At 36.5% G+C, this 27497-nt stretch overlaps 3 protein-coding genes across 3 annotated transcripts in view; 2 read left to right on the top strand and 1 right to left on the bottom strand.

Annotated features, from left to right (window-relative positions):
- The window catches only part of LOC110451676 (probable RNA-binding protein 18), a 20124-nt gene extending 13784 nt beyond the window's left edge, over nucleotides 1-6340 (top strand). Inside the window, exons 2-6 of the mRNA XM_021499820.1 lie at nucleotides 2017-2123; nucleotides 2613-2739; nucleotides 2932-3018; nucleotides 4396-4469; nucleotides 5537-6340. Coding sequence (XP_021355495.1) covers nucleotides 2017-2123; nucleotides 2613-2739; nucleotides 2932-3018; nucleotides 4396-4469; nucleotides 5537-5744 — 603 coding nt within the window. The 3' untranslated portion in view covers nucleotides 5745-6340. The remainder of the gene's footprint in view (nucleotides 1-2016; nucleotides 2124-2612; nucleotides 2740-2931; nucleotides 3019-4395; nucleotides 4470-5536) is intronic.
- Nucleotides 6341-8926: 2586 nt separating this feature from the next.
- LOC110451642 (TRMT1-like protein) lies at nucleotides 8927-15659 on the top strand. Its single transcript, XM_021499766.1, has 8 exons — nucleotides 8927-9141; nucleotides 9827-9909; nucleotides 10379-10619; nucleotides 11329-11541; nucleotides 12435-12625; nucleotides 13407-13485; nucleotides 14669-14977; nucleotides 15161-15659. Exons 1-8 carry the CDS (start codon nucleotides 8996-8998, stop codon nucleotides 15321-15323), a joined length of 1425 nt encoding a protein of 474 aa, XP_021355441.1. The 5' UTR covers nucleotides 8927-8995; the 3' UTR covers nucleotides 15324-15659.
- Nucleotides 15660-15735: 76 nt separating this feature from the next.
- Nucleotides 15736-26251, bottom strand: LOC110451633 (tripartite motif-containing protein 3-like). Its single transcript, XM_021499754.1, has 3 exons — nucleotides 26215-26251; nucleotides 20371-22748; nucleotides 15736-16460 (listed from the first exon to the last, which is right to left on the bottom strand). Exons 2-3 carry the CDS (start codon nucleotides 22653-22655, stop codon nucleotides 16313-16315), a joined length of 2433 nt encoding a protein of 810 aa, XP_021355429.1. The 5' UTR covers nucleotides 22656-22748; nucleotides 26215-26251; the 3' UTR covers nucleotides 15736-16312.
- Nucleotides 26252-27497: the final 1246 nt, after the last annotated feature.

Below are 27497 nucleotides of genomic sequence, written 5' to 3'. Positions count from 1 at the left end.
CTGGCGGATCACAGACACTGTGAATAGTACTGTTATATTAGTCCTCACTGAGGTATCCCTGGCGGATCACAGACACTGTGAATAGTACTGTTATATTAGTCCTCACTGAGGTATCCCTGGCAGATCACAGACACTGAATAGTACTGTTATACTAATCTTCACTGAGGTACCGCTGGCGGATCACATCTTTATGCATGGTTGCCTTGATATTTGGTCTCAGGTCATGAGTTTAACTCCTATTTTGTTTTCAAACTTTTTCTTTTTATAATTAACGCCATGGAAATTCTTTGTATTTAATTTTGCTAACAGATGTTCACCCTTGACTTTACTGTATTTAGTTTTGCTTACAGATAGTCACCCTTGACTTTACTGTATTTGGTTTTTGCTAACAGATGTTCACCCTTGACTTTACTGTTTTTAATTTTGCTAACAGATGTTCACCCTTGACTTTACTGTATTTAGTTTTGCTACCAGAAGTTCACCCTTGACTTTACTGTATTTAGTTTTGCTAACAGATGTTCACCCTTGACTTTACTGTTTTTAATTTTGCTAACAGATGTTCACCCTTGACTTTACTGTTTTTAATTTTGCTAACGGATGTTCACCCTTGACTTTACTGTATTCAGTTTTGCTAACAGATGTTCACCCTTGACTTTACTGTTTTTAATTTTGCTAACAGATGTTCACCCTTGACTTAACTGTATTTAGTTTTGCTAACAGATGTTCACCCTTGACTTTACTATATAGTCTAGCTGTCAAAGTGTTGTGTTGCTACGCGGTTATACCATACATACACTTGTAGAAACAAAATTGTCAGATGATATCCTTCCTTTTCCTGCCTTGAAGAGGACAATATTAATAATATTTATTTGTTTGGCACAATGGAGGTACTTGACTTGCAAGCTGGGCTCTAACACATATATAATCATCATAAAAACAAGCAATTTCATTTACCAATGGACACAATATATATATATGTAGCTGAAAACCAAATAGAGATTGTTTTGTACCTGTTAATTTTCATGATACACCAATCACAGTAAAGTTTTAACACAGTCAACATTACTGTATGTTTAAAACATGTATTCTGTACAACTTGCAATAGTCATGCTTAAAATTACCTTTTTAATGTGGTGATGGAGTATTTGGCCCCATGGCCAAAGGTCAGAGGTCAGGTCATTGTGGATAAATCCTTAACCATATAATTCAATATGACAAATATACTGTATATATATAACCTTAAGGGCAAATGGTAGCTTCTACAGGTAGATTGTCTTAAAAGGTGAACACCCACCTTTGTAATCACATTGTGTATTGCTTTAGGTTACTTATCACCTGCTATTAGATTTTTAGAGGTCTATAACGCTGTTCACAAAATAGGCTGCATATACATTTGTAGTTCTATAAAATGGTGTTACTGTGTATAATGATACTTTTATGTATATGGTATACACACATGTAGATATAGGTAGGCTGGAATATAATATATGTAATATATGAGAAAAAGAAATGCACGGCCAGAACGGGAAACTTTAGATGGATGCTCTGCAACTTATAGCTAAACTTTACCTGGTTGCCGAACGTCGACCGAGTCTAGTTTTGCTATTATCCTCTTCTTTTTCTAAGTCTTCGTCCCTAAAGACACAACTATTAACTACCCAGACTTGGGCATCCCCTTGCCTAGCATTCACCCACTGCTTGAAATAAGGGTTTGTATGATAACCAATTTTGTATTAGAAGAAAGAGAAAAATGCACTGCCAGACCAAGATTCAAACCCAAGATCCTCCAATTGAGCTACATGTATCTGGTCACTGAAGATCAACCCTGTCCAGTTGAGTTCCGCTACATATATACTGTATATATATATACAAATCAGAAACCTTTAAATTACTGTTATATTGGTGTTTTACGTTAGTGAAATGGTGGTTCATAATTAGGCTAAATGCATTCAAACTCTGAATATTTTTATTCCTAAAGATTGTTCTTTTGTTCTATTGTGACAATTATCGTTTCAGGGTCTGAGTACAGTACAGGACAAGATTACTGTACCCAACGACCCCTACAGTGATGCCACTGATGATTGCAGAGTATGGCTTGGTAACCTTGATTCACGACTAACAGAGTATGTATCATAATATGTTGCATACCATCAAATATTTCCTTCTGTTTACCATCCATAGATGGATTCGGTGATATAGATTATCATAGGTGCAATATTTAATGTTGGTCAATTATAACTAAGGAATATGCTAAATTACCGAACACTGATGCTAAAGGTAATAAATAGTGATACAATTATTGTTCTAGGTTTTGTGTCATGTATTTTGTGATAAAATAATGTAATGTTTGTTTCCTTACAATTTAAGTGACACTGATTACCCTGAAAATTAAACAAATTATCTTGTATATATGCATACATTTGCCATAAATTGTTTTATTTTAATTCATGTTTTAGTAGTTATACACCTGCTACATGCCATTTTTTGTCTATCTCTAAAAAATAGCCAAAGGATAAAAAACAACATACACAGAAATACAAAATGCTTACCATTGGTATCTGTTTAGTCTTAGATACTTCATCTCCTATAAAATCAATTCCTCTGTTTTGTAGGTTTTCCCTGTTGAAAGTTTTACAGAAGTATGGCTCTCTGAAGAGATTTGACTTCCTGCTCCACAAGTCCGGGCCTGATGTAGGCAAACCTCGTGGATATTGTTTTGTCAGCTACCAGCACAGAAAGGTATATGTTCGTTCAATGCCATCCTGACCACTATGGTGGCAATGGGTGATATTTTTGTACAATGAATAACCCCCATGATATTACAAGTATCAAAATAAAATAAATTAAAAATCAGCACTAAAATTGGTACAAACAGTTTCTCCTATACTATCTAAAATTTACTAATTGAAAGTAATCTCTATTATTGTCTAGGATGCTGAGCGGGCAGTGAAAGGTCTCAATGGGAAACAGGCCTTGTCTAAACGGATGATTGTTAAATGGGCTCATGCTGAGAAACATGTATGTATTTAGAAAGCGATCATACTTAATTGAAACGTCTTCTGTTTTAGACCTTTATCTTCTGTGCTCAATACAGATGTAAATGTGTTCTTATTTCTGAACAAAATTAGTATTAATTATTGCCTGATTTCCAAATTCCAAAGAAATTTTAGCATATGAATATGATGCTGTTATCAATGTACAATAATCTGATAGATAATAGGGGGCCAGAATGTGTTCATCACAGGGAAAACAGGTTTTGTAATATTGTAACAGTTTATGATAATGTTTCACCCAAAATCTTCACAGTATTATGTTCTTGTTTGACAATTAAAAGTCCCCTGAAAAAATAAATAAAAGCTATTTGTGGCTTTAGTTTCACACACCTGTAGGTTACAATTTATTGATCAATTTGTAAAGTTATTAGGTCATAATATTACATTAATTTGTTACATCAGTGTTTTTTGCATCTTTTTGCCAATAATATTACAAAAAAACCCCACTTACACCTAAGACCCTTATATTTTGTATTTATCAAGTTCTTTAGGTTGGAATAGCCCTATACATGTACTAGAAATTCTGACTGTAGCAAGAAATACATACACTACTAATTCCCCAACTACAGCTGATATATAAGGGTAGAAGAAATACCCCATACCAGGAAACTTCCCTAATCGTAGCAATCCACATCTAAAGTAATTAAGGTAGGAACAATTCTTCACACCGAAAATAAAACTTACTTAATCCTAACCTGTACTTTTAAGACAGGCCATGTATAGTTCTCTAATCCATTGTTACCTGTATATATATGACAGACTGTTTACCTGTATATGTATGACAGACTGTTTACCTGTATTTGTATGACAGACTGGTTACCTGTATATGTTTGAAAGACTGGTTACCTGTATACATGTATGTATGACGGACCAGGTTACCTGTATATGAATGACGGACTGGTTACCTGTATATGTATGACAGACCAGACTACCTGTATATGAATGACAGACCAGGTTACCTGTATATGAATGACAGACTGTGGTTACCTGTATATGTATGACAGACTGTTTACCTGTATATGTATGAAAGACTGGTTACCTGTATATGTATGAAAGACTGGTTACCTGTATATGTATGAAAGACTGGTTACCTGTATATGTACGAAAGACTGGTTACCTGTATATGTATAATGGACTGGTTACCTGTATATGTATGAAAGACTGGTTACCTGTATATGTATGACAGACTGGTTACCTGTATATGTTTGAAAGACTGGTTACCTGTATATGTATGAAAGACTGGTTACCTGTATACATGTATGTATGACGGACCAGGTTACCTGTTTATGTATGACAGATCAGGTATATCTTTTAACTGATATAATATGACATTTTCACACAGGAAGTGGAGCCTGTCACTAGACTCAGTGTTAAGAAAGATCCTGTCACATTCGTCACAAAAGAGGACAACCACAGGTAAGATAATGTAAACTTTAAGACTTCATTCCATCACTCTGTCACAACTAGGTTATCTGGAATGTGTACCAGGTAACTGTATCACATAGTCTTAATAGTATACAGGATATTGATTGCAAGTAGGTTTGGGTGAAATATTCTCCTTTACATGAACTCTCACCTGGATGTATGAAGTCTCATTACATGCTATACAAGAGCCTATTCCTTAAACGGCAAAGTATCTATCTCTCAGTTTACCATTGGTCAAGTATCTATCTCTCAGTTTACCATTGGTCAAAATCTATGTTTTTGCTCCTCCTTTTCCTTTGTTTCTCTTTCACAACATTTATTATTCTTTGTTGAATAAAAAATACATCCAAATCAAAACGTGCGCAGTGAAGTGAATATATAAAAGAGAAAGAATGTATGCTAGATGTATGTAAGGAGATTGTGCCTTATGTACATGTTTGCATATGTACGATGATGTATGAAAGGTTTGCCATTTCAGTACTACATGTATATATATCATACAGTGGTAAATGAATGCAGCTAATTAGGTGTGAATGTGTATAATGTATACGTACAGTTATATGTTTTATTGTAGAAGCTTTATTTAACTGTATGCTTTGTAATACTCTTATACAATGTACAATGCAAGTGGTGTGAATGGGGAATTTGCTTTATAGCAACTACTTAGCATGGTATTGTGTTTGATGGGTAGGAAAAAACAGTTGTGTGATGTTATTCTGAAAATGTCTCCATCTTACAATAGGATCATGTCACAAATATCAAAATAGGGTTGTGTCATCAATCTGGCACACATAAGGACAAATGACATCTATATTTAACTGTACAGCTTAGTACATGTAATAAGGTTTATATTTAGAAAAGAATTACTACTAATGACTATATTGCAGAGTTGCAGACAGTAAAATCTTATCCTTCTGGATGATTTATTTATTCATATGTATACACATTTGATATCATGCCTTTAATTTGGTAATTCTGATATGTATGTTTATGATATCAGCAAAAGGATAATTTTGTCAAGTTTTCTTCTTCTAAGATTTTGTTGTTCTCGGTTGCAGTCCTGAGAGCACAATAAAAGCCATTGAGGAGAAGCTCAGAAATATGGAGGAGACACGAGATGACTTTACCATGTCTACAAAGCCAGCTGCTCTCCCTGGCACTAATCAACTCAGCGCAATCCACCAACATGCCAAACAAGTCACCACACGTAAACCGCGCTCACACCATCAACCTTACACAAACAATAGACACGGACGAAGACGGTGAAACATGGCTAAGATCACTGTTTGAAACCGTCATCTTGTTATAGTCATTTTGTGTGTTCTGGTTCTCATCTCCTACTATGAAGTCATAAAATCATTGAAATGTTGAAAATCCATAGCAGCTGTTAACAGGGTGATGTATGACTGTCACCTCTGGAAGTGGGTTGATAGAAGATGTTCTGTAATAGATATAAATTGTGCGTATAAAATCAGAGATGTAAACACATTGTGTTCAACACTTTGTGTCTATTAAGTGACCTCAACAGTCACAATGACAGAGGCAGAGCCATGAAGTATCCATGGTAACAACAGTAGAGACAGTCGGTTAAAGTCACCATGTGAGATACAGTAAGTTGAGGTTTTATCATGGTAGACAGATACTGTGTGTCAAGGTAGTTCATTGTGGTTGCCATGGTATATAAGGTATGCAGAGGTTACAATCTGGTACAATCTGGTGTTACCATGGTACATACAATGTGTTGATGTTACCCTGGTACATAAAATGTGTTGATGTTACCCTGGTACATAAAATGTGTTGATGTTACCCTGGTACATCCAATGTGTTGATGTTACCCTGGTTCATACAATGTGTTGATGTTACCCTGGGGCATACAATGTGTTGATGTTACCCTGGGGCATACAATGTGTTGATGTTACCCTGGTTCATACAATGTGTTGATGTTACCCTGGGACATACAGTGTGTTAGTGTTACCCTGGTACATACAGTGTGGTGATGTTACCCTGGTACATACAGCGTGTTGATGTTACCCTGGTACATCCAATGTGTTGATGTTACCCTGGTACATCCAATGTGTTGATGTTACCCTGGTTCATACAATGTGTTGATGTTACCCTGGTTCATACAATGTGTTGATGTTACCCTGGTTCATACAATGTGTTGATGTTACCCTGGTTCATACAATGTGTTGATGTTACCCTGGTTCATACAATGTGTTGATGTTACCCTGGTTCATACAATGTGTTGATGTTACCCTGGTACATGCAATGTGTTGATGTTACCCTGGTACATGCAATGTGTTGATGTTACCCTGGTACATCCAATGTGTTGATGTTACCCTGGTACATGCAATGTGTTGATGTTACCCTGGTTCATACAATGTGTTGATGTTACCCTGGTACATGCAATGTGTTGATGTTACCCTGGTACATACAGTGCGTTGATGTTACCCTGGTACATACAGTATGTTGATGTTACCCTGGTACATAAAATGTGTTGATGTTACCCTGGTACATCCAATGTGTTGATGTTACCCTGGTTCATACAATGTGTTGATGTTACCCTGGGGCATACAATGTGTTGATGTTACCCTGGTTCATACAATGTGTTGATGTTACCCTGGTTCATACAATGTGTTGATGTTACCCTGGTTCATACAATGTGTTGATGTTACCCTGGTACATGCAGTGTGTTGATGTTACCCTGGTATATACAGTGTGTTGATGTTACCCTGCTACATACAGTGTGTTGATGTTACCGTGGTACATACAGTGTGTTGATGTTCCCCTGCTACATACAGTGTGTTGATGTTACCGTGGTACATACAGTGTGTTGATGTTCCCCTGCTACATACAGTGTGTTGATGTTACCCCGCTACATACAGTGTGTTGATGTTACCCCGGTACATACAGTGTGTTGATGTTCCCCTGCTACATACAGTGTGTTGATGTTACACTGGTACATACAGTGTGTTAGTGTTCCCATGGTACATACAGTGTGTTAGTCTTACCATTGTACATCCAGTGTGTTAGTTTTACCCTGGTACATACAGTGTGTTTGTGTTACCATGGTACATACAGTGCGTTAGTGTTATTATGGAACATACAGTGTGTTAATGTTACCATGGTACATACAGTGTGTTCCCCCTACCCTGCTACATACAGTGTGTTGATGTTACACTGGTACATACAGTGTGTTAGTGTTAGCATGGTACATACAGTGTGTTAGTGTTCCCATGGTACATACAGTGTGTTGATGTTACCCTGGTACATACAGTGTGTTGATGTTATGTGGTACAGTATGTGTTTAGGTTATGTGGTACAGTATGTGTTTAGGTTATGTAGTACAGTATGTGTTTAGATATATGTGGTACAGTATGTGTTTAGGTGATGTGGTACAATGTGTGTTGAGGTTATATGGTACTGTGTGTGTTGAGGTTACATGGTTTAATGTGTGTTGAGTTTTTGAAAAATAACTGAACACGTTTTGGGAATGAGCCCATCTTTTTTATACCCAACAATGGCCTTGGATAATCCCTCAAGATGGCTATATGAGTTTGCAATGTTTGTATTTGTATGATGTGCCAGCATTTCTTATTCTTGTGGTGGTATGTGCAATATGCATTTTGATAAAGACAAATCTTAAAGTTACATTGATTTGGTCAAGAGACAGCAATACCAGGAGTACTCAAGTTCTGTATAGTGATCAGAGCTGTTAACTCCTAGTTTTTTAGATCTGATTTGTTATAGTATATTTTACACAATACTTAAAAAATTGTATGAAAGTCATGCCAGACTTTTGAGAATTCATATAATTAAATGTCTTTGTATCTGTTTGCAGCGATCTGAATGAATCCAGAGGTCATCGTGTTCTCCATTGTACTGTTATATTTTATACCTTAGATGTTAAGGTATAAAACACTCTTCTGAGGTTTAAATCACATTCAAATCTCTTAAAGGAGATTTAAACCCCATATCCATTGTAATGTCATATATGAGTCGGAGTGAAAGATTCAGCAATAAATAGTGTTGAGGATTTTACGCAGACAACATTAAAAATGAAAGAATGTCATGTATTTTAACATACGAATAAAATAATGGAACAATTTTTATGACTTTTGTTTATTTCTTTGAATAGTGATCTGTTTGTTTATTATTAGCACAAGGACAAGACATTACCTGGTACTAATTGCAATGAAATATTAAATATGTTTAAATGTGATCATTAGTCATTATATACAAACTACATCTGTACATGCTGAAAGTTCCTTTATTCTATCTGTATATTCAGCTTCAGATTATATTTCACCCGCTTTTATATTCTAGAATTTCGCAAGTTTTAACGAATACAATTGATCATTAAGTTACCTTAAGTATTGAATATGATGTTGATTATTGACTCTAAAATTCAATACTGGTGCGACACCTGTTAAATACTGTGCAAACGAGTTATCTCCCGTGAATCAAGATGTCTGCGCCCATCGGCACAAATCAACGTGACGGGTGAAGGGCGGTTCATGATGGGAAAACAAGACACTGACAGTGACTGTGGAAGCCCTGAGGGCAAGATTATGACAGAGCTTGGCGTTTCTGTGTTGTCTAAAGTGGGGAAAACACCTTTGGAAAAGTCCAAGTTTTACAATGCTCGACTCGCCCTAATCAGGTGTCAGTGTTGTCCATCCATGACCAGTCGCTTATCTATCTATATGTTATACTCGAATGGTTTTGAACCACATGTGTTTTGATGCGTCCTTCTACTGATGCCAGATTTACACCACACTGTTTTATTGTTAATGAATGTGGTCTCGGTTTAAGCACAGGAGTATGAAATTCTGTCAAAAACACCAGACATCTATCTGTTAAAATGTCTAAAGGTCTCACTGGTGTCAAGGCCAGAGAAAACTCGGGCTAGGCCGGGTGCAACCACATGTGAGCTCAATTCTTGTCGGTTTAATTGGATTCTATTTACCAAACATGAAATAATTACTAAAAAAACGTAAAGAAACATTGAAGTAAAAATCTCAATTTTTTTTTTTGTTCTGATCCTTTTACCTCTTGATTTATGGAAACTTTCAAGTGGCATTCTCACCAATATTGCATTTCTTTTTTTTACAATTTTTCAAAAACACTTCTTGCTCTTATAGTTTTGAAGATTAAAAATAGTTATTTACAACAACTAAAAGTTGAAGTTTAAAGATGCTAGTACTGGCCTAGTTTTAAATCTTTTTTTGATCTGTCTCCATAGAGACAATGTTTCGTCAACTTCTTAAAAAAATGTGTGAGGAAAGATAGCAAAGGTAACACAAAACGTAACAGAGTTTGTTAGTGTGTTTCGTTTTCTTGTCCAGAGAAGCTGTGTTGAACACGCTGTGTACCATGACAAGGGAGACAACTGAAACATTACACTGTGTGGACGCAGTAGGAGGAACAGGTATGTTGGCAGCAAGAAAGCAGATTACAGTTCAGGTGTTTATATCAGTTGTATACAGCTAGCTGTTAAACATTTTCATTGCAAAAGAAGTAAATAGATGTTGCTCAAGTGTACAGGGAAAGGGCTTGATATAAGTTGTAAAACTTGTGCCCAATTCCATTGCTATGTAAAAAAGGCAATAAAATATGTTTAAATAAAGTGTACAGAAATACTTATCTGTAACTAGAAATGATACACTCCAAACTAGTTTAGTGTAATCGTTTTCTTTCTTTTATTGATTTTGTTGGTTTAAATCTATCCTCATCAGTTTTTTAAAAGAATGTTGACCTGTTATTTGAAGCTTTTCTTCTTGCCTGAAAAAATCCATTTGCATTGAAGTTATTCTTTGGAAATGAACTGGAGAATGGCTCAAAATCATGATGAGCTCTCAATAAGGAATACAAATGGTTCGAACCTACTGCTGTTTCAGGAGTAACCGGCCTCCAGTGGAAGGTGAGATTGAAGAATTTAGTGCATGTTACGATAACGGAGAAGGAACATATTACCGAAGTACAAAGTAACTGTGAGAGAAACAGAATCTCCGACTGTCCCTTGCCCCTAGACATGAGTCGTGTTCCAGGGGACCCCATGGTGTCCCAGCGAGACCAGGAGGTTCACACCTGTAAATGTACAGCTCCTGTACTCCTCCATATGGAAGCTTTTGACTTTGTGTGAGTATGACTGGGAAAAAGAACAAAAAAACTTTAAAGAAATATTTACCTAATTTCAATGATCACTTCTTGTTGCTTGAAGGTAGTATTTGAAAAGTATTATTGTTAAGATGAACTTAGATCATTCTCAAAAGGTCAGAATTTCACTGGACACATTAAACTTACATAGGCACTAAGACATAACATAACTGAGGAGGAACTACATATGTAGGTGACATTAGATGCCATTAACCTCAGAGAAACCTTTATGTTTTCTGTCAATGACACATGTACAGAGGCTTACTGACTTAAGTTGAAAAGAGTTTGAATAATCTCTCCCGATGTTGCTCTGGAAATGTATAGTTGACTGACAAAAATACTATGGTACAACCTATATTTTGATTTCTACAGGTCTCAAAATTAATAATTCATACTGAAAACCAAGTTGTTTGTTTGTATTTTAAGAGAAGATAGTATTTGTGATTGCCCTTAAGGTTGAGCCTGACATACTTATAAGATAAAGATATGTTTTCCTTTCCTTTACTATATTACTGTATCTACTAATACATGTAATACACTATTTTCAGTAATATACTGCTTGTATCTGAAAGTAATGACAACAAATACATTAACAAATGAAATGTGCATCAATTTGATTTACGACACAGCAATATTGAGATTTTGATAGCTCTCACTATTGTATATTGTACATTTCTCCATTCATTTGAAGGTACCTTTACCCGCACAGTAATATATCTGGGCACATAGATGCAGCTGTAACAAATATCCGTAATAATGGTGTCCTGTGTCTAGTGTCTACAGACTCGACACATCAATTCACACGCTCAGCCGTTTCCGTTCGACGTCACTTTGGTGCCACAGTAACCAAGACAGAATATCTCAAAGAGCTGGCAGCCAGGGTCATTATAGGCTCCATAGTCAGGTGTGTATTGTTACACTCATCTTGTTTGATTGTATACATGTAGCTAGATGTGTACAGTTACAGAATTCTTTTCTGTTTCCTTGTAATGAAGGCAAGGTCCTTCCACTTAATTTTCTCTGGTATAGTTAACTGGCCAGATTATATAACAATGACAAGACATCTCCCTTGAAATGTAATTACGTTAAAGAAGTACTTCAACTTACACATTGATACACATAAATTGTTTAAATTAACTTTTTGTGATAAAACTGACCATTTTATGTGATGAACCAATAAAACAAATCATAGGTAGGTATGATAAGAGAAAGGAAACAGTAATGAAGAGAGCATGATAATATCACAACTGTCACCTAGAATCTACCCGACTCTAAAATGTACCTTTGTACCTTATCAAATATTGGTATGTTATCATCTTGAGACAGATTTGGGTCACCATAAATTAACCGTTCAGGGTTCAAATTAATATTTAAAGTACCTATGTTGTTCTATGGAGATGGCTTTATGTAAGATTTAAAATCTGTTTGCCACATCCTATTCCTATTTACCTGGGTACTTATTGTGTATGACAAATGAAATGAAATATTGTTTAAACCAATGACAAGACATGTAATGCTATATACCTGGACATTTTTACCACATCTTAACTGTAGCCTTTTTCACCTTTTACAATGAGGGTGATTTCATCATGACAGCGTATGTTATACAACATCCCTTATACGGTAATTACATATGAAGGGCGAAATTAACATTGGGGAAACTTTTACCCGTGAAGGGCGAATGTTTTGTGCAAAAGATTCTCTATATACAGTAGTCCAATGAAAAGGACCAAGAGTTTATGCTAAGTAAGTGAGTAAGTGATAATAATATTTTTTTTCTTGTTTTGTGTGACACAGGGCAGCAGCTAAGTGTAACAAGGGAGTAGAAGTTCTCTATGTTTTGTTTGTCGAGGACTTCTTCCTTGTAGCAGTGAAGGTGTTGAGGGGACCAAAGTTTGCTGATAGTTGTACTGACCGTATCAGACGTCTGCTGCACTGTCAAATGTGTGAGGAACGTGTCTTCTACCCCCTCACCAATACCCCAATAGGTATGTACAGCTTTGTGCTACAGTTGTTGAACAGGTGTATTTTTTATAATATAGAACAAGTAACTGTAATAATATATACACTAGATATTGTTATGGAACATTGTGACAAGTTCACCACAATCACCTAATTCATGCCATAACAACCAAAATCATGTAACAGAAGTATTTATCTGTCGTCTTAAGTTTATACTAAAATTTTCAATGATGAACAAGTTGATGGTATGGCCGTGTGTATTTCTTGTTTCCTGGGTATGAAAAAAGGCAATAGTCCTTTTAACTCATTCATCCCTACATATTTAAACTGGACTTGTCCAGTCTTTGATTTGGTAAGGTTCAAATGTGACTTTAGGGGTGAATGGGTCAAAGCATTTTAAAAGTTTAGAGGCTAATCCAGATTAGCTGCTATAAACCGGAGGCCATGGTGGCCATCATGGATTTTTTCATCTGTCCAAAAAGTGAACTCTTCATGATGAGAAACAAAACCATGGTGTTTTCCAATCTGTATACTTTTGCCCCATACCAAATATTTAATAATATATAATAAAATGATTTTAATAGATAGAGGTTAATATATTTATCTAGGTGATCTGTCTATCAAACACCTTGGGTGCCATCTTGGATTTTGGATACCTTCACAAACTGTTGTTAGGAGAACGTATTGTGTGGGATTGTAAGAAGGCATGTGAATTGTGCGAGAGTTAACTGACTACATGATAAGTTTATTATATAATATTTGCACAATTTACCAGATAATAGGCTTTACTCATGTTTTGTATTTCAGAACACCCATATACTTTACTGCCTTGTAGGTGTCAGGACACCACACCGGGGAAAACAGCACTTGTTCTAGGGCCAATGTGGTAGGTTTTTAATGAAATATAGGATGGGGTTTTAATACAGCTTTCTTGTGACTGGTTTATTTGTGCGAGGCTAGGTAAATGGTTGTGTTAGGTGTGTGAAGCAAGGAAAGATGATCTGTTTGACATGACTCGGGAAGTTATGCTTTTCTTTTTCACGATTCTACAATAAACATAATGTAATATGTTTTGTAGTCTACTGTTAATATGAATGTGGGATTTTAGCAAATTTGCAAAAGAAGGTTTTCATGGAAATTCAATTACTTGAAAACATTCCTATCCATTTTTATACGCCCGTCAAAGATGGTATGGCGTTGTCCGTCCGGCGTAAACTTTAGTTTGTCCGGCAATCTCCTCCTTCATTTTTCGACCGATCTCTTTGAAACTTGGTATACATTATAATCATGATATGAAGTTGTGTTTCCCTCAAAAGAATTTTAATTCGACAATTGTTCCAAAAGTTATTGCCCTTTGTTCATTTCAGTATTTGATTTTTGTCCGGAGATCTCCTCCTTCATTTTTTTGACAGATTTCTTTAAAACTTAGTAGGCTAAATAATCATGATATGTTGTTGTGTTTCCTTGAAAAGAATTTTGGTTCGACAATTTTTGCAAAAGTTATTGCCCTTTGTTCATTTCAGTATTTGATTTTTTTTATCTGGAGATTTTCTACTACATTTTTAAAGCATGTCGGCTAACCACTCTTTGAATGATGCCGATCTTATTTCAATGCAAGAAAGTATATAACACTATATGGCATGCGACGGGCGTATATTATTCCGCCCCGCGGTACTCTTGTCATTATTTATTCTTTTGTCAATCCATCAGTCCACCCTTTAAGGGCTCCTAGTGCTTTGATTTGTAGGAAAGTTAATACTGTAAACTGCTTAATTTTTCCATGTGTACTTTATTTTAAGAACTATGCCTGGAGGTTTTATTGATATAATGTAGATGTATAAGAACTGGTATTTGATTGAATGATATTTCAAAATTGATAATACCAATTTACTCTAAGAAAACAATTTTTATGAAGGATTTAGATATGTGGATGAGTAATTTTTAGCTTTAACATAAAAAATAACCCTGTGTGAAAATAAAGTGATATACAGGATTTGAAAACAACTGCAGATAACTAACTGTTATATAACCTAAAAAGAGTATAATATCTTGATGGATTTTATCAACAGGTCAGGAGAATTGTTCAGCTCAGTCTTTCTCGCTAGAAACTTAATAAATGCCAAGGAAGAACAATTCTCTAAAAAGCTACACAGTATATGGACAGTCATGTTGGATGAGGTGCGATGTGTTCAGAGTATAGTTCCCAAAGAAACAGAAAATGGAAGTAACCCCACGGAAGAACCTTGTGTAAAACGACAAAAACTGTGTGACTCAGGAGTTTCACAAATGTCAACAGAGTCTGGGAGTGACCATGAACAAATGCCACCGTTCTTCTATAATGTTCTACGAAGGAAGTGGAAAGGAATAGATGTTCCAAAGTAAGAAAAAACATTTTATATTAGGAATTTCTAGTTTATTGTCAATTTCCGAATAAATGCCATTAAAGATACATTTTCCTATACCTTTAAGGTTAATAATGTTTATTACCAATCCATGTTTTGTTTTATCAAATAGTTTTTTATTTCGTACCATATTGTAAAAGGCATTTGTCTCTCTTGTAGATATCCGGTACTGCTAGATCTCCTGCATAGGGAGGGACATCGAGCATCTCGTACCCATTTTGACTTTGGTGGTATCAGGACTAGTGCTACTCTGACTGATGTGACATTGATTCTGTCTAAACACTGTCAACTAACACAACAGAGCAGTGTACCAGTAGAGTGATGGTGTAAAACAGAACTTGTGCCTGGGTTATATTACTTATTTGTTGAAGGACACAGACATGTAGCCCAATTTTCCTCTGGCCACGACACCAGACTTAACAGTAGGTAGTCGCTTGATAGTAGATTTTTGTTGTCAGCATTTCCAAAGTCTCCAATACCAAACGGTGTCGTACAGTTCCATGTTTTCATGTAGTAGTGTGCTCTGGCCCCACATCAGACATCTATCTGTCAAAATGTCTAAGTTTTGTGTCAGGGCCAGAGGAAACTTGGGCTAACACACATGTTGATATCCAATTATCATTGCCTTAGGATTAAATATTAAACTACACGTTTTATACATAGGGATGTTTTTCTTTTGTGATTGATCCTCCCACATCCCTGAGTATCAATGTGTTGTAATTGATAAGGTTTTGTAGACCAAATAATGGAAAAACCTGACTGTCGGAAATCAGTATAAAAGCTCACACAAGGCTTATTTAGGAGACTTGAAATAATACATTTCCATTGCTAACCTATAACATAAAGAAATAGATTTAACAAAATATGTTACACAAACCTTTGGAAAACATTAGAATAGTTTATACCAGGAGTAATTTCTTCCTTTACCATTGAAAATTCACATTTGCCGAGTATTAATTTTGCTTCACATGTTATCACCTTAGATGGTATGCTTTGTACCAAAGATTCACTGTCTGGTTAAATTTGCCTTCATCACAGTGGACCAAAAAGGCAAAAGCTAAACTACAACAAGAAGTTCCCTGTATTTTGTAATGAGAATTTGGAGTATCATATCATTTATTACCTTTGTGACCAAAGATAAAAGTCATCTGTTTGGTATGTTGATCTGCTCCTCGTCTGGGCAGACTATCTACACTTTAATGTGGTAGATACCGGTGTTTTACTTCTCTGTGCCTATGGGTATTAAGCATTATTACCAAAATAAATACAATTGATAGTGATCGCACAGAACTCGGGGGCCGCAGTGCTCGATTAGTTATGGCGTCTAATAATATGTAATAAACCCTCACCTACTGGGTTGCAGGTTTGAAGCCCACCTGGGTTAGTTGCTAGGTACTGGCTACAGGTCAGTGTTATTTCTCTGGGTAACTCTTGTTGGCTCATTCCCCGAATACCAACTCTGGAAAATTCAAAGGAAGGTGTTTATATAGGAAATCCTTTGAAGTTTAGTTATAGCCTGTTTCAACTAAGAATGTCAACTCATTTTGTAGATATGATACTAAAGTCAATAATAAAATGGATAGAAAGTTTTTATTCATACATATAATAACTGTAATACACATTTGATACAGCACTAAGTAATAGAAAATAATCATTAGATATTGATATTTACATTTTATGAAAAAAAATAGCATTACATTATATGAAAAAAAAGCATTACATTATATGAAAAATAAAAATTCCTTAATACAAGCCACATTGATACTAATGTCAGCAATAAAATAAAGTTAAGTTTCTATTCATACATATAACAGTAATACACATTTAATACAGCACTAAAGGATAATTATTAAACATGAATATAAACAGTAAACCACTAAATGAAGCTGAAGTTTCTAGCACAAATCACATTCTCTATATATATCACTTAAGTCTCTAGCACAAAACACTCTATCCCAGATTCAGAAGCTGTGATGCTGAGTCGGCGTAGGTCGTCAGGTCGATAGTTCCAGTCTGATAACGGTCTTTCAGGGTGTCCAGGCGTCTGTCGATGTTGGCGTATCTCTTCTTTCGGGGTTAAGTAGTGCCTCCTGCATCTCTCTGGATCCGGCTGATGTCATTCACGTTCTGTATGTCCTTTAACGTCTGGATGTTGGTGTAGTTGATGGGGTGGGCATGCAGTACTCTTTTCTTCAGTTTTCCGTGCCAAGCTTCTAGATTGTTGGTAGTCCGAGGTCCTTCTGTTGAGAAGTGGTTCCAGGTTGGTCGGTCTCCTTCTACCCATTGCTCTGTGACGTAGCTGTGAAAAGCAGCACGGAATGTGGTATGTCAGCATCATCAGCATCTTCTATGCGGTCTAAGGGGATGAGTGGAAGAACAGCAGCTCGGCGGACAAGTAGTTTGACGTCATCGTTCTCACGGTACAGTGTCTGGAGTCCGGTTGACTTGGCCTTTCGTCAAATACATTGAGTGTAATGGAAAAAACAGCCTTTTATGTTGATTCCAGGGACGACACTGCGGATGGCGTTGTGTGCTGCTACCTCAAAATCGACGAAGGCTGTTGTGGGTCGGAATGGAATCTGGAAGTTTGCCATGTGCTCCTGTAGAAGCGTGAAGAAACGGTTGTAGATAGCCTGGCTCTTTCCGGGAAGTAGTGCATNTCCAAAGTGTGCTGCTGTTTTATACATTACCCATTTAACAGCTTGGGATCGGAACTCTAAATATTATTGATTCTTTTGCAATTATTAGCAGCTTAGTTAAAAAAAAAAAAAAAAAATCGAACATAGGCATGGTATTATCAATTATCAGGGAGTACACATCCCTGGTATTATGAATATTATTATTTATTTTTTTTATTATTTTTTTACTGGCTACATAAACCAGTATTATATCACTGATATTTAATAATATGTGTATACGTTTGTGAACTTGTATGAACGTCACGATTGTTGTCATTTTGTAAATAATGTATTATTCATGTACTATCATTGTATCATGCTCTCCAATTTTGAGGAAATAAAGATGATATATCAGAAGAACAGCTTGGGATCGGAACTCTAAATATTAATTATTATTTTGCAATTATTAGCAGCTATTGATTATCTGATTAGTTAACAGAAGTTGATTTACCTGTGCAATTTACCCGTACACTTTACTGCAATAGACTATAACCCACTATCATCACAACTGACCACCTATGTAAACATGTGATTTTAAGCAGAGTTGGTATTCGGGGAAGACCCCCTCTTGTTCATCCTTAAATGACCATAGCTGTTAATAGGTTGTAAAACACAAACAAACCAAACCAATAGCACGGAACTCAGTTGCATATTTCATTTAATGTGTATTTGCTGTTGTTAAACGGCTATACATTCCTTAGAGGATGGTATTGGTGAGATTTTTATCAACAGTGATTGCAAATATATGTTGCACACATTTTACAGACTTAACTGGGACAGTTAACAAATGTTTACCCCGCAGTGATTGAGTGCTGAATGATTCTGATGGACAAATTAACTCATATACCCCTGAAATTTCATAATGAACTATTCCAACCGTTGAATTGGAAGAGTTCAAATGTGTCTTCAGATGTGAATGAGTTAACACTGTTATATCTTAACTGGTGGTATACAGATTATCATTGGATTAAATACTATTTATAAAGTGTATCAACAAAAACAATTCAAATAACGTACAAAGGTAACACACCACAATTTAAAAGTTAAATACTCCAGAGTCAGCTTCTAATGGAACAAGTCTCTGAATGTGAGATATTTGAATACACATTCCTGCATGCCAAGAAGGCTCTTCCAAATTTGATTGAATGAATTCAAAAAATTTTGGTAAAAAAACTATGTAGTTTTCAAAGACATTGCATACACCTTAGCTTATTTGCTCTCATTTTGACAAGGCAAACAAATATATCCCTAACAATAAACATATAATAACATTGTAAATTAATTAATAGATCACATTTTATCAATAGATCACCTAAAGTTATTTATAGACTACATTAATTTATTTATAGAACACATAACACGTATATTTATCAATTAATATGAAATACTCATAATCAAAGGCTGAAACCCATAACAAAAAATATGCTTATACTTAGTAAAGACATATAATAGTTAAGTATAGGTGACTGTGATGAACTGATAAAGGGTATTCCGTGTATACGACGTTTAACCAGGATAAAACCATCGGGATTATATTGTATAGACTGCAGACAAATTTTAGTAGGAAGATGGAATGATGTTGGTATTTTTGTAAATAAAACTTTCTGATTATCACATCAATACGTACAAAGTGTTTTTGAGATTAGTTTGGCAATTTAGTGCATTTCTGAAAAATTATGACTAGGAAAAACAAAGTTATCAACTGACTTTGATACTGTTGAAGTGTACAAAGTTTCCTTGAAATTGTATGTAGCAAGGTTTCCGTGGTTTTTCCATTGGTTGCTCTGCTACTTTGTTCTTTGGGAGTCTGAGTACCTTTTGGAACAACCTGAGATCCCCATTTGTTATGGAGCCTCGACATGAAATTTAGAATGTTCATTGTTGCTTATGCAGGTCCTTGCAAGGCTTTGTCAAGGCCGGCCTGAAAGCAGCATCAGATTTCTGGATCTGACTTTATTTCATAAATGAACAACTCGGGTTCAACCGTTTGGATCGCGATTAATGAAAATGACCCGGCAGGTGACACGAGATATAATGGAAATAACAGTAAATGGTATTTCTTCTGTAAGATTATAGCAAGTGATGACCTTTTATTGTGGTTTCAATACATTCTTCATGTTTACACCTATCGCAAACAGGGTATCCCGGTATAATGAGTTCGGACAATTTACCAAACGTGGAAAGGTGGGTAAGCGTGGAAAGGTGGGAAAGCGTGGAAAGGTAAGTGGAAGCTGCAGTTGGTATATTTTAAAAATATTCTTGATACGATGATGTTGAAGTCATATAGGTTAAGGAAACTACTAGAAACCATTTTGTCAGCCATACGTTATTTTGGTCCAAAACAACGAAGGCAACCTTATGCTTTTGAAGGGCACAACGGGGAAGGGAAGTCCGAACTGTTACTGTTAAATGAATAGGCACCAAATTAGATGGCATTTTATCATTACATCCTTATTGTCAGTGCCTTTGGACTGAAGTAGTGGCTGTTTGTTTATTGATACCATATGGACCACCCTCCTTAGGTCCGAGAGGCGCACTGGATAGACAATACCAGTACATACATTAGTCTTGTTGAGAACACGTAAAGAATAAGCACCACACCACTGTCTTACAAATGGCAAAAAATGTCATTCAAAGGTGTAGAAGGTGACTGCGCCATCCTGATGCACGAACACAAGGTTGTTGCCATACCTGATCACCCTCCGCGCGTTATCAAGGATAGGCACGTCGTCCACCTGCTGAATGACCTCGCCAGAAAAGGAAAGAGCGATCAACTTCCTGAATTTGGAGTTGAGGACGAGGACGAGTTGATGCGATTCTAGGACCTCAACACACTGTGGGTCCTGTAGCTGCACTTGTTCATTTCCGGAAAACATCTTGTACATTCCGTTGTCGGCATTGACAAGAATGGCACTACGAGTGTCAAGGTCACACACGACTATTGTCCCTTCGTCTGTCACCGATATGTTCCTGGGATATGTAAACAGTGGTTTTCCAAAGGAATCGCTCTTGAATGACTTCAATACAACACCACTGGTGTTCAGTATGTCGATGCTAGGTCCACCATACGGGGGACAGATACCACAAATGAAATTGTTTTCTCTTTCAAAATATGTTATACTTGCGTAGCTTGCTGCAACATTTATTTTGCCAACCACCTGTATCTGTGATGTATGTCGTGCACGTCCTACAAATGCCAGAATTTTCTCCTTTGGTGCAGCCACAACACAGCGACCCACAGCATAGGATGCGATATCCCAAGGCTGGAAGGAGTGACACGCAACCACTTGTTCTATCCGACGAAAGTCTTTAGTGATCACCTTTAAATTATTGTTCCATTTATCTGCTAGTATGAGTCTACGTCCAATAACTGCAATCCCAATAATTCTTGGGGTTCGTGTGTCACCTTCAGCCTTGCAATCCAGCATGGATTGGTACTGTACGTTGGCTATCTTCTGTGTGATTTGTGGCATTGCCCTTTCATGGGGAACGAGGACGCCGACCTTCGGAATTGTCATAGCAACAGGTGGAGGTCTCGTGAATAGTGTACCAGGTTGCTGTTGTGCTTGCAGTGGTGGCGCTGATGGTCTCGGCCTCCGGTTTTGTCGGCGTGACGTTGGTGGGTCGATTTCTATCAGATTGGGTGAGTAGGGAGGAGGTGGACCAATATCATCGGGAATATTTTGTGGACTTTTTGGCCGTGTCCGGGGACCTCGGGTCGGCGGTCTCAAACTTCTGTTCTGCGATTGGCGTCCAGTGTCTGTGTATGGTGACGGTTTTGGTCTTCTCTCCTTTGTTCCTGTTCGCCTCTCTGATGATTCTGATCTAACGCTAGGTAACCTGCTATTATCAGAGCGACCTTCGCTTTCTGCCGAGTTAGATCGACGAACTCGAGGTCGATTTTCAGTCTCTGACAAACTGCTCTGCTGACTACTTAAAAAACTTTGGTTTTCTGGTGAGGAAATATTGTGAGTTTCAAACATGGCAGGAACTGGGGCCGAATGGCAGCTGTTGACTAATTCGATTTTCACTAAGTCACTCTCCGTCAACATGTCCTCTAAGTCTGTGTTGATCATGAATCTCAGCGTCAAATCTTTCAATGAGACGCTCTTTAAATCTTGCATTACCGTCCTATATTCACTTACGTTGTTCATCATGTGCATCTGTAAGTTAAGACTCTCAGCTTGTGAAAGAACTTCGCCAGTGTTTTCAATTATATTTGCCAGGACATTTTTACGCCGCTGGAGTGACGTCAGCATTGAAGAGGTGACAACCAGACGCTGAAGAATGCAGTCCGTCTCTTTTTTAATGACTACCTCTAGATGGGATAAAACTTTCTGTTCCTGTTCTTGCAGATAATGCGTTACTTTCTCCAGCAGTTCTGCATAATATGCCTTTACTTTGTCGGTGGTTAAATCTTTTGACGATAGCACATCATTTTCTTTAGATTGCAAAGTAGACTCAATGCCACACAGCTCCACTGCCATTTGCCCTAACGAATACTTTAGCGTTTGCGATTTCTGTTTGCTGGCCTGTTGTATGGCTTCCGAACCATCCTGTAAATTAACTAACTGACAGCTGTCGTTTTGGTGATTCTCGGAGCGACAATCCTTACATACTCCAACAGCACACTGTATACAGAAATGTGATGCGGTTTCCCCCGGATGCATCGGACATTCCAGCTGATCAGAAGTGGCAGATTCCGATGCCGGAGAGTTGACACAGTCACAAAGCTTCTGTATGAACACGTCCTCTGGTAGTTGGAAGGAATCTGTTATGTCTACAGTATCGTTCACGCACGTGTTGCTGTCTTGACACACAGGACAAGAGAACGAAGCCTTGCCCGTGAAAGAACACATGTAGTTTGCGATACAGGCTGCACAGAACGAGTGCTGACATCGTAGCTTCTTGGGGAACTTTTTTGTGTTCCTACATATCGGACAAGTGACCATGGCTCGAACCGCATCTCCTTCCATGGGCGTGCTGTATAAAAAGTCCCTTCAACAACTGATTACTTCGTCCTAAGTTTATATCTCCTGTCTTCAAGTCTCGAGTTCTCTGAATTCAGTCTGAAAGTAAAAGTTAATCTACAGTACACGTGTGAAAACCACATCATACATTGCCATAAAAAAATATTATAAAACTATTGATGCCACAAATAATTGTCCCATCAGCATTTATTATACAGGCTTTCGTTTTGGACAAATATAATTGCGTGTTAAGGATGTACACCTCTGAGAAGTCAAAAATTTCTTGTATTAAACTTTTTTTCTTATATGGATTTTTGGAAAAAGGAATTAATGGCATAGTAGAAAATGCAAAAACAAACATATGTCCGTGTGTCCGTTTTTGTGCTATGATCGGTCAAAGATACCAATTTAACACAACATGTGATTTTAGGTGATTTTTTGGGTTTTGACCATTTGCAGAACAAATTCATACAATTTCTTCCAAGTGTGTTATCAGATATGTATGAATGTTTGTAGAATTGATGAAAATATTATTTTCTTTTAAATTATGGAAGTAAAAATTCTTAATCTTATTCTTTTAACTCAGAAAGCCGATTTTAGTTACCCCTACCCCCTATTTTTTAAAGAAAAAATATTATTTTTTACCATTTTTTTTACAGATTTAACGCTTGATATAAAAAGTTCTGGTATTTAACTTTTTTCTAATATTTAATGAATTAAGTGAAAATGTGTTTCTCTTTCTAAAACATCTACAAAAATGGGGGGTCAGTGTGGTTCTTTTTTGTCCCGTTATCATTTGTGTTATTTTTTACTTTTTTCGGTGTCAAAAATCAAAAGTGCTTCAGTTACACTAAATACGTAAAAAAATATCAATGATGTATAATTTTTCAGTTTGTTGCATATTATTTTTATCATATTGTACATTATAAAGTTGTACAGCAAAATTGAACCTGTTACAATTAAAAATGGCGAAACAATGACAATTTAAGTGATCAATCTAGTGTCAAAAAAGGTGAAATTTTGGCCTTTTTTGAAGCGCAAGAAATACACATTAATTCACATTTTCAAAATGGCCGCCGAATTGGTAATTTTTTTAAATTCTTGTAAAAAAAAGTTCTACAAACAACAGGCATCTAGTTTTTTGACATATTTTTCGGATGCGTGTTTGCTAATAAACTTGATCATAATTTGTTAAATATTACAAAAACCCATTACACCAGATCAAAACGAGACTTGAACGTGATTGAAACCTCAGAAGAGTACATCCTTAATCGGTAATAATAATCCTTCTCCCAGCTATATCATAACGATCGAATTCCACGAATGTATGCCTATATATACAGCAGAAATTACTCGTACACAGAAAAACTGTCTGCTATCACGCTTTAGGGAGCTGTAAGGAGATTAATAGAATATTCACCTAACGTGAGGGTGTGACAAAGAAAGCTCCAACACGAGGGGTTATGTTTTTTGGTTATCTAACCTAAGAGCCTAGGGTTAGACAACCAAGAAACATCACCCCTCGGGTAGCCTCGTGTTAGACAACCAGAAAGCATCACCCTCGGGTAAGACACCCCCCCTCCCCCGGGTTGGATATTTCTCCATCACATCCTCAAGGTAGGGGGGAAGATTCTATTATTCCTTTATATAAATAAACAAAACATATTCCATCCTCTAACCAAGTCAACTAACAACCCGGACTACAACGCATAAAACTACAGAGCACTTGCTTTCAATTCTACAACTTCAAGGAATTCCCATTTTTAATTTGCCACAACACCCCCTGCAATGTTATCAATAAGTGACAGCTATCTATCCAATTAGACCCATTAAGACCCGGCCTGTAAGTTACATTATACCTGTGTGACACTATGACCCTATAGGAACACGTGCACATTCATGATGGCGTCTGTCGTATATGTACCTATAGATTTTGTATAAAATACAAGAAACTTGATTTTTGTCGTATATATGTAACATGAAACATTAGCTCTGAAGAGCTATCCTTACGACAGAACATATAGAAGTATCACAGTGGGCATCAATGTAACAAAACAGGCATCAATGTAACAAAACTGGCATCAATGTAACAAAACGGGCATCAATGTAACAAAACAGGCATCAATGTAACAAAACAGGAAAACGGGCATCAATGTAACAAAACGGGCATCAATGTAACAAAACGGGCATCAATGTAACAAAACAGGCACTACGAAACAAAGCCACGACAAATTGAAATAGAAGTATACAAACATACAAGTAAAAAAGACAAGTTTGTGAAAAAGCAAACACAAAAAATAAGACCACATTTAACTTTAATCAGATATTCATGCGGGAGTATCTAGACTCAATGCGGGAGTATCTAGACTCAATGCGGGAGATCTAGACTCAATGCGGGAGTATCTAGACTCAATGCGGGAGATCTAGACTCAATGCGGGAGTATCTAGACTCAATGCGGGAGTATCTAGACTCAATGCAGGAGTATCTAGACATCAAGTTGCACGAAAATTTGGTTGCAATGCATGCCTAGTGTAACGACCGATGTATTGTCCACTTTCACGCTTAATCGATGTAAATGATGTAAATGCTTCTCAATAAATATGCACAGATTTCGCCAAACATCGAATATTTGAGAAATATATTTAGGTATCATATGAACTTTATGTTTAGAATAAGATTATAAGATAATCTTCTGTATTAATTGTAAGTAAGGTGTTTTCGGCTTAAACTGCAAGTAAATACATCCATATAAAGGTGACTGAGAAATGAGGGTAATACTCAGGACAAAATATATTTATATCATAAAAGAAATTAACTTTAATAAGTTCAGACAGAAACATCAACTTAGATTCACAAAAAAAAAAGGGACAAAAAATATATATTTATAAGCTCTCCAATTTTTACCTAAATATTGTATTATGCAAAAACTGTTATCCGGTCGACGCAGTACGCAGTATGTTATATAAATATTCCTCATTACATGTGACACAAAAATGGACTTGAGCAAGACTGTAATCCGACATGACTTTTGTATTTTATTTTTGTTGGGGGAGGGGGATTAAACTGTTCTTTTCTTTGTGATTTGATGCGTTAGATATTTTTGACAACTGTCATAATGGGATGTACCAAAAATTAGGTTGAGTTGCTGTAACCACTACTGGTCGGACCGGATCAACCCATTAATGGGAAAAACGCGGAAAAACTATCCGGAAGGGAATGTATAAATTACGTAGTAACAATGCTCTATAATAAATTCACAAAGGGAAATGTTAACAAAATGTATTTAATAATTGTTTTTATATCGTGTTTATAACAGGTATGTGTCCGGTAGGTCGTATAACAACGATGCTACATGTGTACCTGGTATGACGTATACAGGTAGTCAACCCAGGTGACCTAATTATAGTCAGATAATATCTACACAAGTGCTGTGGCACATCGGCACATATACATGCTAGTACACGATCATACGTACATTGTTGAAACTGGAGACATAATGCATTCCTACAATTGTATCTAAAACCCTAGCTACCTGACAATAGCAAATGTGTGGTATTAACTCACCTGTACGTCTGTCAATATAAAACATGGTGTCCTTTTGTATGGTATAACCATTCGTTTTGCATTTGTAATGGGACATTTAAATGGCACATAGGCTTGCTATGGTGCAAGCGAGAAGATTTGAATTATAATGATTAATGTTCCAAGGGAACCAAAATATGTTCAAAGCTATTTCTAACGGTTACCAAATATGTGTGTGTACCAGAACTGGACTGGTCGACCGCTCAATTGGTTAAAGCGTCCGTCTTCGGCGATTTCAGAGGCTCCCGGGTTCGAATCCTGGTCTGGCCATTGCATTTCTGTTTCCCCTGTTACAAATTTTGGCGCCCAGCGAAACATACCCACGGAATGTGGTATAGGGTATCGATTAGTTAACTCATATTTTGAGACAGGGAGAGAGAAACTTGCCGAGAGAAGAAAAAAGACACGGCAAACATTTACTAATTTATACAATACGCAATACTTTCACGCTCACCTGTCTTTTTTAATTATTACCACCCACAGTTGAAAATAATGAACAATATCATTTTCGAAATCAAGAGAATTATAGAATTATTTTTTTTACTGTCTTTCATTAATATTAGAATCTTTTTTACATTCGTCTCTCCAAACTTTGAACAATTTAGACAATTCTATCTACTACTCCAACTGTATATATGCAATCGACTTATATAATTTAGAGATCGAAAGTTTGATATTTGCATACAAAGCTTTGCTCTATTTGTAGCAGAATAAATCACGATTTTTTTGGAACAAGACTAACTGACGGCCCGGCATGTAGCTGTGGACATCAATGTGAAAACCCCTATACCTACCTCCTGGAGTGCCACCTCTATGTAGATTCGAAAAATAATCATTTCTATGCATGTATTTAAATCAATAAATGTGACACACTAATCAGACCATTTTACTACGAATGAAATGAAAACCAGTCGGTTGAATAAAAAAAAGAAGTGTACAAAAAGTTTATCAGTCCGGGAGAAGGTTTTGAGTTCTTGTTTAACCATCAGTAATCGACACTAAATAAAAGATGTTTGTATCTTCTTGCATCTTGTATCAGGGAGTAAGCCGAGCTAGGCGGATTCACACGTTTATCAAATTTTAAAGGTGCTGTCACATATATATATATGTGGCTTACGTTCATCTTTCTAGATACAAGGTGGTAGTGACACTAAATCCTGGTGGATGCCTTGATAGCCACAGTGGTAAATTTGGGTAGTGGCACGGTTCATAATATAAACACTTTGCCCATTATTTATTTGATATAATGTAGTACTCCTCTAAAT

Source organism: Mizuhopecten yessoensis, unplaced genomic scaffold, assembly GCF_002113885.1.
Source record: "Mizuhopecten yessoensis strain PY_sf001 unplaced genomic scaffold, ASM211388v2 scaffold673, whole genome shotgun sequence".
NCBI classification, from domain to species: Eukaryota; Metazoa; Mollusca; class Bivalvia; order Pectinida; family Pectinidae; genus Mizuhopecten; species Mizuhopecten yessoensis.
The sequence above is the reverse complement of the archived record's forward strand: the minus strand, read 5'-3'. Positions and strand labels throughout refer to the sequence as shown.

Bases quoted from the DNA above. Each gene is read 5' to 3' on its own strand.
- LOC110451633 (XM_021499754.1), bottom strand. From the start codon at position 22,655: ATGGAAGGAGATGCGGTTCGAGCCATGGTCACTTGTCCGATATGTAGG. The intron at 16,461-20,370 runs GTATGGCAACAA...TGAATTTTCCAG, and splicing joins AACGCGCGGAGGGTGATCAG to AGTTGGTATTCGGGGAATGA.
- LOC110451642 (XM_021499766.1), top strand. From the start codon at position 8,996: ATGATGGGAAAACAAGACACTGACAGTGACTGTGGAAGCCCTGAGGGC. The intron at 9,910-10,378 runs GTATGTTGGCAG...CTGCTGTTTCAG, and splicing joins GGACGCAGTAGGAGGAACAG to GAGTAACCGGCCTCCAGTGG. The intron at 10,620-11,328 runs GTGAGTATGACT...ATTCATTTGAAG, and splicing joins ATGGAAGCTTTTGACTTTGT to GTACCTTTACCCGCACAGTA.